The following is a 16,921-nucleotide window of genomic DNA, read 5'->3' on the forward strand; positions in this document are numbered from 1 at the left end:
TGTGTCTGTGTCCCTGAGGGTTGAAGATCCTGTTGCAGGTCTTCAGAATTCTTCACTTTCTTCTTTATAGTTCTTGGACCTCTCAGAAGGAGGGGTCCGATAGTAAAGCTCATCCAGCCCAGCTCCAGGTAAGGAGGGGTGGACAAAATACCTCCTGGCTCCTGCCAAACCAAAAATAGTTTGTCTTTCACAGTCAAAAATATTTTCTATAGTGGAGTGCCTATCCTATAGATCTGTCTGTCTCCTAGAAAGGGTTCTGTCAGAGCTTCAGTGTCCTGGCATAACGATCAGGGGAACTGCCTTCACCAAAATGATGAGGTTTCCATTCCAGTTGTCTTCTTTCATAATTGGCAAAAATCTCAATAACATCTCTTCCTGTAAGTTGAGACCAACCTCCAGGCAGACAAGTAGTACCTAGGAGGAAACGCCTCTAAAAAATATAGAGCAGTGAGGGGAATAGGCCTCACTCTCAAAGAAACATACCAGGAGCTCTTCACTCCTCAAAAGCCACATCTTCTCTTATCTCAATCCCTACTTATATGAAAGGAAGCCTTTGGAAGAGGAGCTGAACTGTGGTATCCCTTCTAGTTGGATAGCAAGGAACTAGTGACATCTAGTGGCCTGTCCGTAAGAGGGCCACATTTATTTTTAAGCTACAAGAAATAGTCCTTAGCAACAAGGTCCCTTCCCCCGCCCCTTCCAGGGACCCCTGTGGGTTGTAGAATGGCCCAGCTACTTTCGGATGGGCCCACCTTGTTCAGTTCAAGTGTGAAAGGAAGCTCATCTATATTTTAACATACCATGGCAAAAATGCATAACCTTGGTACAGAAAATAATTCCGCTTTTATGCAAAACACTTTTGCATACATAAATGAGATTCATTAAAATAAGTACTTTAGTATTACTGTTTTCCATTGTGTAACATATTGCTACATAGAAGTTGACACTTTTATTACCTATTAACAATGCCAGACCATTCAAGTAGTTTGATTTTTTTATAGAGAAAATATATAGGGTATTCCTTACGATCCATACCAGACCAGCCCAGACACGTGGGTTATGTCTTCCTGCCGGTAGCTCAGAGCTAACTTCACGCCTTCTATAAAGGTCTGGTGCTGCCTTGAGCTCTTCAGTATTTCTCTGTCTCCAGCAGATGGTGCAGATGTGTGGACTGATGATGTAGCTAGGCCCAGTTTCCTGGTGGAGCATAGACTGAGTCCTGGGGATGTTTCAGGTGATAGCCCTGTTAGACTGATTCTCCCTTCCTCCTTGGGAACTCACTCAGTTGGGGCCCTGAATTTCCATACCAATGGGTCAAACACCCTGTAGTCCCCAGCAACTTTATTCCAATGATGGTGCAGGCAGTAGGATCTACACACAGGGCTCCTAGAGCAATAGTATTCAGGCTGATTTCTTGGATTGAGCTCATAAAGCAACAGTCTTTGGGCAAATTTCCCTGGTAGAGGAGGCTCCTAGGGCAACAGTCTTCAAACTGATTTCCCTGATAGAGCAGGAACATAAAAAAATAAAAGGCAGCACCCTCCTATAAACAAAACTGGATGGGTTCCCCAGTTCAAAACCATGGCCCCTATGGGGGAAGGCAGCGCTATGGTGCACATGAAATGGCCTACTCAGTGTGCTGTCTCCACAAGCATGTTTTGTCCTTGCTAGTGCTGCTAGACAGCCAGTTAACTCCTTGAACCAGCTTCAGGTAATCAGATGGACTCGGTAATTAACTGCACAACTTCTGGAACTGTCACAGCTGTGATGATTTTCTGTAATTATAGTTGGGTTTAATGAGGCAAACTGCAACTGCCATAGAAGCTGTAGTTCAAAATATAAATAGTAAGAAACCATCCCTTTCTCAGGAGTTTTGGATAAAAGGATATAGCTTGCTGAGAATCTTTTTTTAACTGAAAATTCCTCCAAGCAATAAACTGTCCCCAGACTGCTTTGGAGCTTAAAAAAAAGAAAAACAGGGAGAAACACTCTGAGAAAGAAAACGCAGATCAGGAGGTTCAAAACAATCAAATAGCAGTGACAATGACCTATCAGAGCAAAGGTTTTACTTCCTACAGAAAATCTAAACTAAATAATGTTTCAGTAGGACACAGGGTGGCAGTACAATAAAGGAAACATATCAAAATACACTGTGAAAACAGATCAATCAGGGTGCCTATTTTGGCAGGATTAGCAGCCATTTTACTGCTGCTTTAAGCCAACAAATATTATTATTATTGCATAAATAAGGCAGGCAGGCCAGACTCTTGACCTCTTTCTTCCACCTATTAGTTGAATGGAGAAGTACCATGGAGGAGGGCTACAAATTTACCTTCAGGCCTGGTGGAGACTGCACAGCTCCAGTTCAGTTCCAGTTCTGGAAATATAACTGTAGCAAGTAACCTCCAAGCATGTCGGAACTCCTCTCCCCGCCGACTCTGCAAGAGGAGCAATTGAAACATCAACCTGCGGAACCAAATCTCATCCCCTCTACATAAAGGAGGCTTTCTAGAGGGATACGAAGACCAAATTAAGCTTGTGCTGCTGAAAATGACAGCAGCCTGTTTAAAAAAAAAAAAATCCCACAGTAGTTTTGCTTGGGCAACAACTTTTGGATTCCTCCTTGATTGCTTCCCAGCCATTATTCATGATCCCATATGGAAGAATCTCCTGCGTGGGACACCTCATTCAAGCAAGAGGGAGTCGCCCTCCTTTTTTAGGACCACAGCTGGTGGATGAAAGCAAAATGTTCCTGGATTCCCATGATAGCCGCTTAATTATTCTTTCTTTCTTTCTTTCTCTCTCTCTCTCTCTCTCATCTCTCTTCCCAAACTGCTATGTACAATAGCTTTATGACTCAGATCCTCCTGTGGTGGGTCCAATATCCCTCAGTGGTGATCTTTTCTACAGGTAATGATTTGCAGAGTAGGAGGTCTCAAACCTTCCTACACAGGGACCCAGACTGCTTCATAACTGGTGAATCTGGTTTGGTGGAGGTCAGTGATGCTGGAAGTTCCTTTTGGTTAGGGACCTCCTCCCCTCCCATCTGGACCAATCAGTGCTGGCTCAAGATGAGGCCACAGAGTTTACTATTGTGCCTCTCGGGGACTCCTCAAAGAGATGGCCATTGCCATCTCAGCCTTGTTGTACAGTTTTACCCTCTCTAAGACAACCGTCTGGGGATGTAGTCCTGGAATTTTAGGCACCAAAATTCAGAGGCCAACTGGGGATGCTTAATGGAAGCTCCTCCTCCTCCTCCCCATCCCCCAACCTGTTTGTCTGTAGCCTCTTAAATGACTCCCAATCTGCTCAGGCAGCTCTCTCTCTTCCTTGAGGAATTATTTCAGTCCATTGGATGTGGCTGGGGCAGTCGCCTCCTTGTTGTGAGCTGCTGTGATCTGGTGTGCTCCTTCATGGAAACGCTTAGAATCTTCTGCATTGGGTGGTGGAAGATCACTAGAGGGACTTCCCTGTCCCCTCAGTCAATGGTATTAGGATGATTTGGTCAGTCACAGGTTTTGGGGCTCCGTCTCTCCCTTGAAAGGAGGTTGGGGCATAGTATTATTTATTTCAGGTCTGCTAGTAGAGACAGAGAATTTGCGTATTCTTGTGATCCCCATGGAGAATGGCAAACCTTTTCTTAGGTGATTCCGCATATAGATATACGGGGCATTCCCGCTTCTTCCATCCAGGGATTATGACCAGATATTTCTCAAGATCAATATATTGAACAAATATATAATGTTCCAAACCCAAATGTTAGGTGACACAATTCAAACAACATGTAATTGAATGTATATATTGAAAAAAAAATTTTGGAAAAGAGAGGAACGTTTCATATATCGCTGTCATAAATCCCCGCAAGGGGTAGTATGATTGTACTCTTTTCCAAAAAAATTTTTTCAATATATACATTCAATTACATGTTGTTTGAATTGTGTCACCTAACATTTGGGTTTGGAACATTATATATTTGTTCAATATATTGATCTGGAGGGTTCAAAATTGTGGTTTAATTATCTTGTTAGGAATCCTTCATAAATAATTTGGTGCCTCTTCTTCAGTTTTGGTAGCTCAGATATTTCTCAGGACACTTTATCCTGAATCCCTCACTAGCAGCTAAGAGGCTTTCCCCATGTGCTAGCCAGAACTCTAGATACCTGTTGGTCAAAGAATAGAAAAAGCCTCCCTGTACATGGTGGGAATCCTTTAATCAGACGTGATTATTCAGGGTTGAGGTGAAGTAAGAAGCCCAGGATTATGCAGGGGCAGAAACCCTATGCTGACTGATATTTATCTTGAATCATAACTAGAAGCTTTCATGTCTCTGAAGAAGAAAGATGACCTTATATCTTTGGATGTAATGGACTCAAGGCCTCATTCTGTGTCCAATTCTCCCATTCACATATGCCACATGCATGATCTATACTGCAGAGCCTAGGCTGCTGAGCAATGGACCTGAATGTAGTTCTCAAAATACAGATCCATGTGCATCTCACTCAGTTCACTTTCTTCAAAGGGTGATATTCATAGCCCAGAATCACAAGGCTATATTTTCCTCTCTCTAGGGAGTTTGTGAGAAGCCTGAGCAGGTGGTTGGTTTTTCACAGTTGCCTCCCAAAGGGAATGAATCTTGAGTCTCCTTCAAGGTTTTTTCATTCCGTAGACTTGAGTCTTATAGGGGAATTATGATCTGGGAGTTGAGAGGGGAATTATGATGTGGGGCAGCTGAAGTGGTGACAGGAATCCTAGGGGAAAACCAATGGATCCAGTCTAAGCAGTGGGCAAGATCTGGTCATCTAGCATTCCATAAATCTTAGCTTCTAGTTCAGAGGAAGGCAGCGCAGGTGGTAGTGGTTAGTGTACTGCCTTTAGCTGATGTGAGCAGACTGAGGGAACTAATATTTCTCAGGTATCCTGTTTAGTAAGTCAGATTTGGTCTGGGATTGAGTTCCTCTGTAGGACAGAGCAGCAGCTGACATTGCCAATCACCATCATCATACAGACAAATGTTTTGAGATGTCACTTTTGAGTCCCTGAAAAGTAAATACTGGCAGAAGTAGCCTTTACTGTATTAGGAGTTAGGTGGTGCACTTCCATAAATGAATTTCAGATCAACCCAATGAAGTTCCTAGATAAGCAAGCTCTTCTGCTGAAAAAGGAAAGCGGGAACCAGGGGGTTCAGATATCCTGGTAAAACCAGGATTGGCATCCAGTCTTTGGCATGTGTATCCACTGGAAGCCTGTATGTTCCCTGGACTGAGTTCTGAAGATTCACGCAGGGGGGCTCCTTCACCTTAGTCAGAGAATTATTTCCTAGAAGATCCCTTATATTTTCTGTTACAACCTTGGCTATTAAAAGAACCAAACTACATAGCAAGGATATTTAATGTCAGCAGTTACTGGTAACCATGTAGCAGGTCTTAGAGTTTGGAGCTTCTGCAAGGTCAATTTACAGAGGAGACAATAATTCCTGTTGAGAGGTCCATTCCACCAAAGAAGATTGGGATGGAGGCATAACTTGCATATCTCACAGAGGGCAGAGAGTCGTTTGCTGCAAGAGACACAGGCAAGGAAGCTCTCTTGTTTCTCTGTCTCTCTCAGATTAGATACTTTCTTCCAAGGATCTAAATCACAAGTCCTCCACTATGGGAGGTCTCCTCGATTTGGAAGTGGGCATAGTTTTGAAGGCATGAATGGTTTTATGTAAACCACTTAGAACCTCAGATAATGCAGCATAGAAATTAAAATAAATAAATAAAAAATAAAAATCCTTTCCTCTCTCTGAGTCTTACTGTTGAAGTCAGACTCCTTGGTGCCTTTCTCATTTTAAAGGAAAGGGTATCTGCACCCAATGCACTCCTTTTTTTGGAGGGTAGTGGTTCACTGCTGTCAGATTCTAGCTTTTTTCACTTGTTAAGTTGAGAAAGTCAGATAATGTAGCTAGGATGGGGATGGCCGTTTCAAGGCCTTTGAGATGTTTGTAAGTGACCTGTTTCTTCTCAGATGGATCCTTGGTCTGTTAATGTGTCCTGTTAAAGCACAGTGGTTTCTAAGACATTAACTTCAGGAATAATTTAAGAGAGGAGTACATTGGCCTGCTCCAGGAAGAGTTTGCAGTTCTCAGTGGTTCCCGCTTAATGAGGGTGAAGGAGTCCTCGTAGGCAGAATCATTCTTTCCAGAAAATTGCAGGCAGCGCTCTTGCCCCCACTGTATTCTTGTTCTAAGTACTTCAATATGGGTGTGCAGGCAGGGAGAGGCTATGTCTTGGATGCAGGAGTTCTGAGAGCTATCTGTTATGGTTTTGAGGTGTTGGAGTGGATTCTTGGGTACTGCGGTGATGGCCATTCCCACGGGGAGGAGCCCCATGAGGATCCGCAGTACTAGGCTAGACTCTATACACGCAGACACAGAGAATTCGTATTTATTATACAGCTTGGTGGTACTGACCAGGGGTGGCAGCAGTGAGGTAACCCAGTAGATTAGTTCAGGGGTCCTCAGGAGAGGAGACCAGTCCCACATTCGTGTAGTTGCTAGACAGCGCAGGGTAGAAGAGGAAGTCCCAGATGTAGACTCCCAGCGCTGAAGCTGCAGATGAGACAGACTGACAATGTTAGTTACTCACTGACAGGCCGATACAGTAAAGTGTGTCCGCGGCTACCCTGCTTCTAACCCGCTTTCTACTCACAATTTTGCTGCGTTAGCCCAACTCGCGATTCACTATCCCTTTTAACCCATCCTTACCGCTTCTTTAAATCAATGGGTACCCTTTTCCGCCCGCGGCATGTATATGAGATGTAAACAATCGGATTAGCTATTCCCCCCCATTCAGTAACGCGCGCCCCGACTATCGCCTTTTTAACCTGCAGTTTAGCCGCGCATTTAACCTGCTAATTTACCGCCTACCCTTACCCCTGCGTTAAAGGCAGGGGTAAGGGTAGATGGCAAATTTCCCCCAAAAGAAAACCTAAAATCACCTCCTCCCGAAGCAACTGGACATGCAAAATATGTAAAACCTAAAATCCCCTCCTCCCGAAGCAACTGGACATGCAAAATATGTAAAACCTAAAATCCCCTCCTCCCGAAGCAACTGGACATGCAAAATATGTAAAACCTAAAATCCCCTCCTCCCGAAGCAACTGGACATGCAAAATATGTAAAACCTAAAATCCCCTCTTCCCGAAGCAACTGGACATGCAAAATATGTAAAACCTAAAAACCCCTCCTCCTGAAGCGACTCGACATATAAAATATGTGAATACTTTTTGTTTCTTTTTCAGCCCTTTCAGCCTTCTCTGCCGTCCTCTGGAGGGGACAGCCAGCGGGAGCAGCTGGCGGCGAAAGCGGCTTCCAGCGGCCCCCGCCAGCGAAGACGGACGAACGCATACCCGTAGTGCACGGGCGCTCAAGCCACTGAAAGCACATGGACGGGCATGCGTGACGTACACCGTGACGTCACGCATGCGCGTTCATGTGCTTTCAGTGGCTTGAGCGCCCGTCAATTTGGGCGCTTCAGCCAGTGAAGCGCATGACGTCGCTGGAAGCCGCTTTCGCTGCCGGCTGCCCCCTCCAGAGGATGGCAGAGAAGGCTGAAAGGGCTGAAAAAGAAACAAAAAGTAAGTTGGTTACACTTATTCACATATTTAACATGTCAAGTCACTTCGGGAGGAGGGGGTTTTAGGTTTTTAGGTTTTACATATTTTACATGTGGAGTCGCTTCGGGAGGAGGGGATTTTAGGTTTTTAGGTTTTCTTTGGTTAAAGTTAGGATCCACTTCCTGGTGCCTGTCATTTGAAATGACATTTGAAGTGACAGGTACCAGCGCACCCAGGATACTGTATAGGCGCTGTATAAAGCACCTATACAGTAAAATGGATTGCGCTTCATGGGCGCGCGTTGGACGCGGCTTGAATTTGCATGCGGTTTTAATACAGTATCGAGCGGTAGGTGAGCCGGACTGTGCGTGCGGCAAACGTGGGTGCCCCCGGCACTAACGCAGCTCTTCCTACCGCTCCTTACTGTATCGGCCTGTGAGGTAGATAGCTGTATTGATGAAATCCTGGCAGGCAGAAGTAGTTGAGCTGTAGGCACCAAAGTAGGGAGAGCAGGCCCTCGAGGAGCGAGTACCCGGTATCCCAGAGAGGTACCTGAAAAAAAGCATAAGGGCCCACGAGGAGCGGGTACCCAAGTTAGAGATCAAAAACCCCGAAGGGCAGAGAGAGCTTCCCGCGGCAGCTGGGAAGCAGCAGAGCAGCTTAGACCAGAGGCAATCCAATCAATTCTCGATCCTTGCTAACTCAGTTTGTTAGCAAACGCAGGGCAGGCTAAATACCCGGATGGCATGACGTCACTCGAGGGGAACGCCCCTGAGGTTCCCACCATGACATGGATAAAGACGTGGGTGGCATGTGCGCATGCACCCTAGGAGGCCCTCAGGAGAAACATGGCGATCACCGTCACCGTAGCCATTCCGGGGATGCCAGAGAGAGCGGCATGAAGACGCTGCAGCAGCCATCTTCCCAAGGCTTGAGGAGAGAGAAGGAAGAAAGGTGAGGCACAGAGGTCGAAGCTGTCAGAGAGCGACGGACGCAACACTATCTTGGCTTCCTCCTGCCCAGACTAGGTGGAGCTTTGGTACATTCCACTTGTCTGGACTAGCCTGGCATGGACAATAAGGAAGATGAAATTTAAACTTACCTGTTAATTTCCTTTCCTTTAGTCTTACCAGACCAGTCCAAAACCCACCCAGTGTCAAGGGCTCCTAGTATAATAAGGTCAGAAATCTAACAGCAAGTACATTGTTGCCCATGCTGAAGGCAGCTGACCTACTTGTGAACTCTGTGTAATTAACAGGTAAGTTTCAATTTCACCATATGTGGGCTTTATTCAACTAAGTTTTAGATCTACAGAAGACATTATGGAAAAAATGTTAATCACTTACTAACAAGGAAATGTATTTCAAATTAGCTACAATATTCTAGTTAAATAGGCATACAAATACTTTTGTGTGTCTTGAAAGTCAAGATTTATTGGAATCAGCTAGTCCACTGAATCCCATGATACTTTCATGATGTGATGTAGTTGCTGTCTTAGTCCATTTAGATATGTAGAGGTAAAGGTCAACAGACAAGTTACAGGCTATTCTTTATTGAGCTATCCTCTATAACTTAATTGTTGACCTTTGTTGGTACGTGATAGTTTTTTAATGCAGGTGTTTGTGTGTTTGTAAATTACATTGAGAGAGGGTTTTAGCAGATGTTACTTGAGTTGTTTGGTCTGATCGCTAGCCTGTTCTATGTGCTATGACCTGTATTGTCTCTTAAAATATATAATAAAAACCACTAAGCCTCCCCTTATAGCATTTAAAAAGGAAACAGTTTTAACGGCGGGAGATGACAGGAGACTGAATAAAATCTGCAGTGACTCAGTAGTTAGGGGTTACATACTGGGCAAGTTGGGTGGGCCAAGAATCCCTTAAGTGCTGACAATTGCTGTGTTACTACGTAGCAAGAGAAATTTGTATCAGATACACGTAGCAGCAAATGATGAACTAACACAATCATAGACAGTCACACTTAGAGCTTACATTTATATTGCTTGATAAATGATGCTCTTTATGCATTCACACAGATGGATGAGATACAGGGTAAATGTTTATTGACGTGGTGTCCAATAAAATATTCTGTTCCTTATGCAGATGTGGGCTCAAATGAAAAAAATTCCGAGTTTGAGGGAAAAGGACTTAGATTCTGATACTGAATTTTTTTTTAAAGTATCCTCAAAGAAGTTAGGCTTAAGGATTCATATTATTTTTTGGGGGGTTATCCAGATCAATTATCTACCAGTATTCAAAATACATTTTCTCAGGGGGCCCTAGAAGGTAACTCTTTCACCAGATTCTGGTATCAGTAGCCAGGATTTTCTCATTATGATGATGCAACACTGGATGGGTTCCTCACAACTTTCTGTGTGATATGGCCACGTTCTTAAATGCCTTGATGCATTTGTTTACACATTTACAACCATTACCCTTCCTTTATTTTGTGGGCTTACACTATGCAAAACAAGTGAGGGCTTTTTTTCTCTTTGTTTGGGATTTTAACATTTTTGTACAGAAAGATATTAGTCACAGGAAAGAATCTTTTGCATGGATATTGCACCCTGTTACACTATACAGTCAGCAGCCGGATCTGTTTAAATTTTTCTTTTAGCTGCAATTTACAGATATCCAATAATATCCATCTCAGCCAAGGATCCTCTGCCCTTCTCCTATGCCATCTTAAAATATCTTAGTGTTTGAATAAAATAACTCAGTCGGATTTAAATCCACGCTAGCAGAAGTTTCACTGATTCTTTTGTCAGGTACAGACACGTGAAGAACTTGGGATTTTTTTTTGCCTGGTTATTTGTCATTGCTTCTTGTTAGTACCTGTTGTGTCTGTAACCATTCATAGCACTAACTGCATCCTTTAGCCTCGCCCTCCTTCCCTCATCCTTTGTCCTACCACGTCGTCTTTCTTCCCTGCATTTGTTAGGTTTTCCTCCCTCTGCTATTGGTCTTTTGCCTGATTTTCTTCTTTCCTGAAACTTGCTGGACTTCAGTTTAGAAATGGCACAAGCCTCAGGAGCATATACAATAGTAGGCAAAAATTTGCGTACACAGGAATGTGCACACTAAAAAGATAAATACATAAATCGCCAGCCATGCTGCTGAAATGTTGCCTAATTCTTAAATCCGGCCCACCATAGTCAGATGAGGTTGAGTATAAGCAACAGTTGGAAGAAAGATGAATGGTATGGCTACAACAATTTTTTTTCCAGTCTAAATTGTATGCACTGCTGTACTTATGTAAAAATAAGACCTATAGTTGAGGTGACCATATAACCCCATGTCCAGGGGGGGGGGGAACAGGCTAAGCCAGTCCTGGTTTTACCCTATTGCATGGCGATGTAGTTCGGATTTCCCTAAGGGAAGCAGGAGCTACATTGCCATGCATGCAGTGGGATAAAACCAGCTTGACCCCGTGATCATGGCACCCTACCTATGGTGTTTCTGGTTTGCCTGCTGTACTAATAACTAGTAATGATAAGATACAATTTAAATATAGGGTGATTGCCAGTTTGAAGCCTCATGCTTCATTGTGCCCGCTCTGAAAAGTTGTCATGCCATCCACATGCTTTATACAGTAAGACAGGAAACATGTGCCCTGTACCACATGAACAGGAACTGGTACGTCTTCTTAGGCCATTGCATGTACTTCATTTTGTTACAAATTTATTGTATAGTCATGAAAATAACTTTTATCTTTACCAGAATATGGTCATCTCATAAAAAGATACTTTGCAGTCTATTTATCAAACTATGAAGTGTATATGCCTTATTTACCATGGCTTACTGTTGGAGTCATTTTTTGTTACTTTTGCTGAGGATGTATATAGAGGATAGGCTGTATGGATTCAGAGTTTTCACCCAGACACAAACTAGTTTGAAGGCCACAGGCCAAACTCTGAGTGAACTCATGTTTACTGTCTTGCACTGTGAAATGATTACAAACAGGCAAGAATCTGTTTATTTAGTTATTACTCTAAGTCTATGATGAGAAAACTAGCAATTAATGTATACTAAAACCTGAGAGAGAAAGTGAAAGCCACACGCCTGTGTCTGAAACCTGATAAGAACTCAGAGGGAGGGAACCCCGTTGCTTTCACAAGCGTTTGTAGTGTATATGGAGAGAGAGCCCTGGACGTGATGGTATGGCTGATCCTTTGGAAATGTAAGCTTTTTATATCTATATAGCAATTGTTATTATCTACCATTACTTCTTCTATATGATTTGATTTGATTTGTTCTATCCTCCTATTGCTCAGGTAAACTTACTTTCATACCTAGAACCATGATGTACTGAATCAAAGTTTGTGTGTGGCTCTTTGTGTTGGGGATAAGTTCCTGGGTTCAAGCCTCCAGATATAATCCCAGTAATTATGTGGCCATTTGTGTATTTGTGTAGAGGATAAGCCTCTGGGTTAAAGCCCCCATGTATGATCCCAGGAATTGTGTGTGTTTATATGAGATTAGCTCCCCAGGTCAGAGCCCCTGGGCAGGATACCAGTGTGCACAGTCTGAACCCATAACACTTACATTACTCAGAGTGTTACCAATAAAGCACGTTCATGTGCATTGCCAGTTTCTGTATTATATATGAAAGTTACACCTCCTGTAAGTTTCTGCAGGCCTGGTGTCTTGGTAACATTGCTCCCCATTTTTGATCCCATGCCCCCCCTTCCCCCCTTCCTCTGCACCTCAGCACAATCCTTGGTCCTTCCCGCCGAAGCCCCAGCATGATCCTCTGTCCCTTTTCCCTGTCTCCAACCCCCTGACCAGCAGGAATAGAGCAGCATTCCTTTGTAGGCTGGCTTCCCCCTACGGTTGGAATCTGTGGGACCCTGTAGTCTGCTTGCTTCTTGTCTTCAAGCTGCCAGAGTGAAGCAGCCTGGTGGAAGAGTTGGAAACAGGTAAGAAATGAGATTCTTCTGGCAGCTGGAGTGAGAGAGAGATAATCGATAGTGACACAGTAGGGAGGAGTTCAAGAGAAGATCACAGCGCAAGGAATGAGAGAATTTAGGGAGGACATTCAAGAGTAGATAGCATGGTGGAATGGAGGGGGAGAGAGGTTTGAGAGAAGATTGTGGAGAGGGGGAAGGCCCCCCCCCCCAAAAAAAAATAGCTGGATCCCTCCTAAGCCTTCATTCTGTAGCTGATCCTGAGATGCACTGGACAGGACACATGGTAGCACATAAAATGCTATGTCTCATGCTGGAGCTGGAGCCAGGTGAGATCAAGATATTCAAAATGAGGGTTGTTGAATGGTACAATTAATAGTATAAGTATCAATAGGGAAGGGAGTTTTCAAGGGAAGATGAAAGTATAGGGGATGGAAGAAGCAAAGAAAATGGGCTTACAGAAGGAGCCCTAAAACATTATACAGGAAAATGTATAAACTAGCGTAGAGTGACAGACTTAATTTTGCCCAAAGCAGATAGGAATTTGTGGAGGTTTTCCTACTTCAAAATGCAGTGGCCCATACACCTGGAGCCCAAGTAGCCCATCAGTGGCCCAGGAAGCCTGTCAGGGTACCCAAATGGCCCCCAGTCCCTGACCTCAGGCTACCCCTGGTGTCAGAGATCCTGCCACAATCCCCGTCCTTCGCCTATGTTAATTTCTAAAGCTTGCTCATTCTGTTTAGCATTTAGTTTTGTCAGACTTTGGGTGAAGTGCATGTCAAACCCTCACAGGGAGGTGCTTTTCCAAATAGTTTACGCAAGTAAAAAGTGTTTAACTGCGTGACTCGACTCTCTGAAATCTTCACTCCCTCGGAGCTGCTAAAAGCCAGCAAGTTCTTCCATGACGCTTTTTAGTCACGTTGCGAGGAGGCGTGCCCAGGGGTGGGGTTTAGGTCTGGAGAGGAAAAGTCCATGCACAGATGGGCATTTTCAGAGCTTCACACACATTTTTCTAGCAAAATTCCTACCCGTGGAAAAGGCAGGCGCAAGCAACCACATGCACTTTGAACCCACTACAAGCTTCAAAGTGAAAATCAGCGCGTGTTTTCTTTTCTTTGAGAATTGCTGGAAGGCCCGTGGGGTAAAAAGGTGCGATGCAGTCTTTGTCTTGATATGGACCTTTTGGAGATTGCCTTCTATCATGCATTGTTCACATGGTGCAGACCGCAGAGAAAAACGGTCAAAGGAGCACCAGTTACAAACTTGAGAGCAGTGGCGCCAAACTTAGGGACTGTAACCCTCACTCACCTTTTATGATTATTCACGCATGTATTCAGCTTTGCACAAATTGTTACAGCTCCTGTTTGCTGCAAGGGAATAACACCTTCCAAATGGTTCATAAACAGTTTGTTCTGCTTTCAACGGAAAACTCCGAGAAATGCTGTTTAGTACATAAGGCATTTCAGAATGCAGTAGCCACCCTGGCATTTGAAACCATATATCTGAAATTTCTTATGTTATCAGAAATACATTAATATTGATCTGTTTTAATAAATCCAGTGCCAACTGCTTTCTGTAGAAATGCAGATCAAGTAATCATCACTAGTTAAACACTGTCTTGTACGTTTGTTAATACCTGAGATATTAATCATTTTTTACATAACAGTGCAGAAAAGTGTGCTCGTTGAAGAAATTTGGTGCAAGTATGCAATCTTAAGTATATTTTATTAGTTGCAGCTCAGAGGTGGATTTAATGTTCAAATCACTTTCTTTTTTACCAAGCAATTTCCACCTGCTCTTTTCTACTTTCAGTTCAGTCACTGCCAGGGCTGGGATTTGGCACCGTCCACCTACTTTCGCAGCTACCCAGAGATTTGCCACCTATTTTTATCTCCCTCTCACCAGTCCTCCTCCCGTTGTCTGGTCCTAGGCCAGGGGGGCATTCACCGGAGCTCCATCTGGACTTCTGCAGTCATTGTCCTTGAATCTGATCACTTAGTATCACCCTCAAACAATGACCATGTTTCTCTTGCTCCTACCCCTCGAGGGCTGTGAACTCTGTCTTCATGGCATCCCCACTTCAGCCATCCAAGGGGGAGTGGAAGTCCTGGCAGAGTCCAGGAACTAGGATTGGGAGGGATTTACACTTGTAAATAAACATGTGGATAAAGCTGAGCCAGTATCTGGATTTCCAGAAAACATTTGACAAAGGCCTTCATGAGAGAGTTCCGAGGAAGTTAAAGTCAAGGGACAGGAGGCAGTGTCCTATTGTGGATTGTATAGAATACAAACTGGCCATGATCATACATTCAGCTATTCATAATATCCATTCCCCTTGGATTTCCTCTGTATTAAAAATCCACACCCCTCTTCTTGGTCGCTTAGATCAGCAAGTCAAGCATTTCTCGATGTTCCCTCTCTAAAATTAGTCTACCTCGATGAAACAACAAAGCGTGTCTTCTTTTCAGCAGGTCCACTCTTATGGAACAGCTTAGTAGATGTAAGTATGCCTTCCTTCATGAAAGAAACGTCTTTAAAAAAAGCGCTAAAGACCCACCTTTTTACAAAAAAGCATTCCCAAACTTAACCAACAATCTATATCCCTCTGGCGACCCTTTCTTCAAGGATATTCATACAGTCCTCCCTTATCAATTTATGTGATTACCTGATTTGTTTTCTCTTTGCAATGTGACTTAATGAATTATTTTCATTTTTATTGACTTTAATTTTTATCATCATGTAATTTTGTTATTTACTATGTGTGTTTTTATTGTACCCTGCCCTGAATGTGGGAAGAGCGGGTAACAAATGCTTTCAAATAAATACATATCATGCACGCAAAAAAACGTGCGTCCACCCTGGATGCATGTTTTATGAACGCGTGCACATCCCCTCTCTTGGGCACTTAATGTTATACTCAAATGAGCTGGCGCGCTAAAAGGGACGTGCAATGGATAAATTGCGCATCCATGGCATCGAGCGCCCAGGAGAAGTGACTGTGCACAGGTAAGAAAAAACAGACACTCAATTTTCCTAGCATCCATTTTCCTAACCATGCACAGCCAGATTTTTTTTTTTCATGTTGCAGCTTTCTCTGGTTCCTCCTGCTTAGTATCGCAACGATATTAAGTAGGAGGAACCACAAAAAAGCTGTATTTCTTTGCTTTCCTGAGCATGGCTTGGGATGCCTCAAAACGTAACACCAGCTCTGGGCTGGTGTTAATTCTTGAGGGTTAAAATGTGCGCATTGGGTGCATATTTAGTTTTTACATCGAGGGTACGAGCTAATAGCCTCATCAACGTGGCATTTGCATGTGATGAGCGTTATTAGCTACTCGCTGGTATGGACGCGCATTTTGGAGGCGCTAATCCCGATATTGCATTGGGCGTATGTCTAGCACGTCCAAAACGCGTGTTGAGCTCAGCGCCTGATATTGCGTTAGCCCCTAGGCTTTTTTTCTAGATGCCACTTGGTGCTGTTAAAAGTTTTTGGAAAGATTGAAAGATTGCCCTTGTTATGATTTTGGCTATTTCCAGACCCTTCCTTGTGCTGCCCCCACTGATGGAATGGATAAGGGTTGCAGTAGCTCATGCGGGGCATCGTCGCAGTTTCTCCGTGGACAGCGATGACATACGGCAGGCAGCTAGGTTGCTACTTCCAGGAGTTGACTGTGAACCTCGGCAGCTGAAGTATGTAATTAATGAATTATAAATGCATGCTTTGGTTTTTTTTTTTTTTTAAAAGATCTCATCTTTCTTTTTTCCAAACTTTGCCAATCATAATGGAAGCGCTATTTGGAAGTCGGATGAAAAAACATCCACATTACTAATCCCAAACACGTATATAATCATTATAGCCATTTCCACCTGTGCACTACAATATATTTGATAAAATAAATGTTATATGTAATATTAAATACCAGAGCTGCTAATTTCTGGTGGGAAACTTCATGCCAGCTCTGACTTTGACTCTCCTCTTGATGCATTTTGGTCCCCGTGGGACTGATGTCAAATGGAAGAAGCAGGTCTACAGATCCCACAATGCACTGGGGATGTCAATTAAAAAGAAAAACAACAATAAGAGGTCTAGCCTGCAGTCTCTCTGGAACTGGGTCACCACAGCTTTGAAATAATAGCAGATGCAGTACCCTGAAGAGCCTCTGTCTGAAATGTTCTCATGCCCATTATCACACTCTTAGAATGCCTGAAGCCATGTTAAAACCCATAAATCCTTTCCCCAACACACCTCTAAATATATACCATATTCAGAAAAATGATATTTGTAAACATCTGTAAACCTTGTAATCTCCCTTGAAAACATAGTTGAAATAAGCTTAATGGAAGTATTGAAATGAATGAAATAAATAATTTGTGGGCACACAGCATTCATTACTAATCACCTATGAAGTGTTCCTCGAA

At 43.4% G+C, this 16,921-nt stretch overlaps 1 protein-coding gene across 1 annotated transcript in view; it reads left to right on the top strand.

Moving 5' to 3' along the window:
• BTBD11 (BTB domain containing 11) overlaps window positions 1-16,921 on the top strand; it is a 473,288-nt gene that overhangs the window by 404,954 nt on the left and 51,413 nt on the right. The window contains exon 4 of the mRNA XM_029599760.1: window positions 16,040-16,192. Coding sequence (XP_029455620.1) covers window positions 16,040-16,192 — 153 coding nt within the window. The remainder of the gene's footprint in view (window positions 1-16,039; window positions 16,193-16,921) is intronic.

The sequence above is a fragment of the Rhinatrema bivittatum genome, chromosome 4 (assembly GCF_901001135.1).
Source record: "Rhinatrema bivittatum chromosome 4, aRhiBiv1.1, whole genome shotgun sequence".
In the NCBI taxonomy this organism is placed as follows: Eukaryota; Metazoa; Chordata; class Amphibia; order Gymnophiona; family Rhinatrematidae; genus Rhinatrema; species Rhinatrema bivittatum.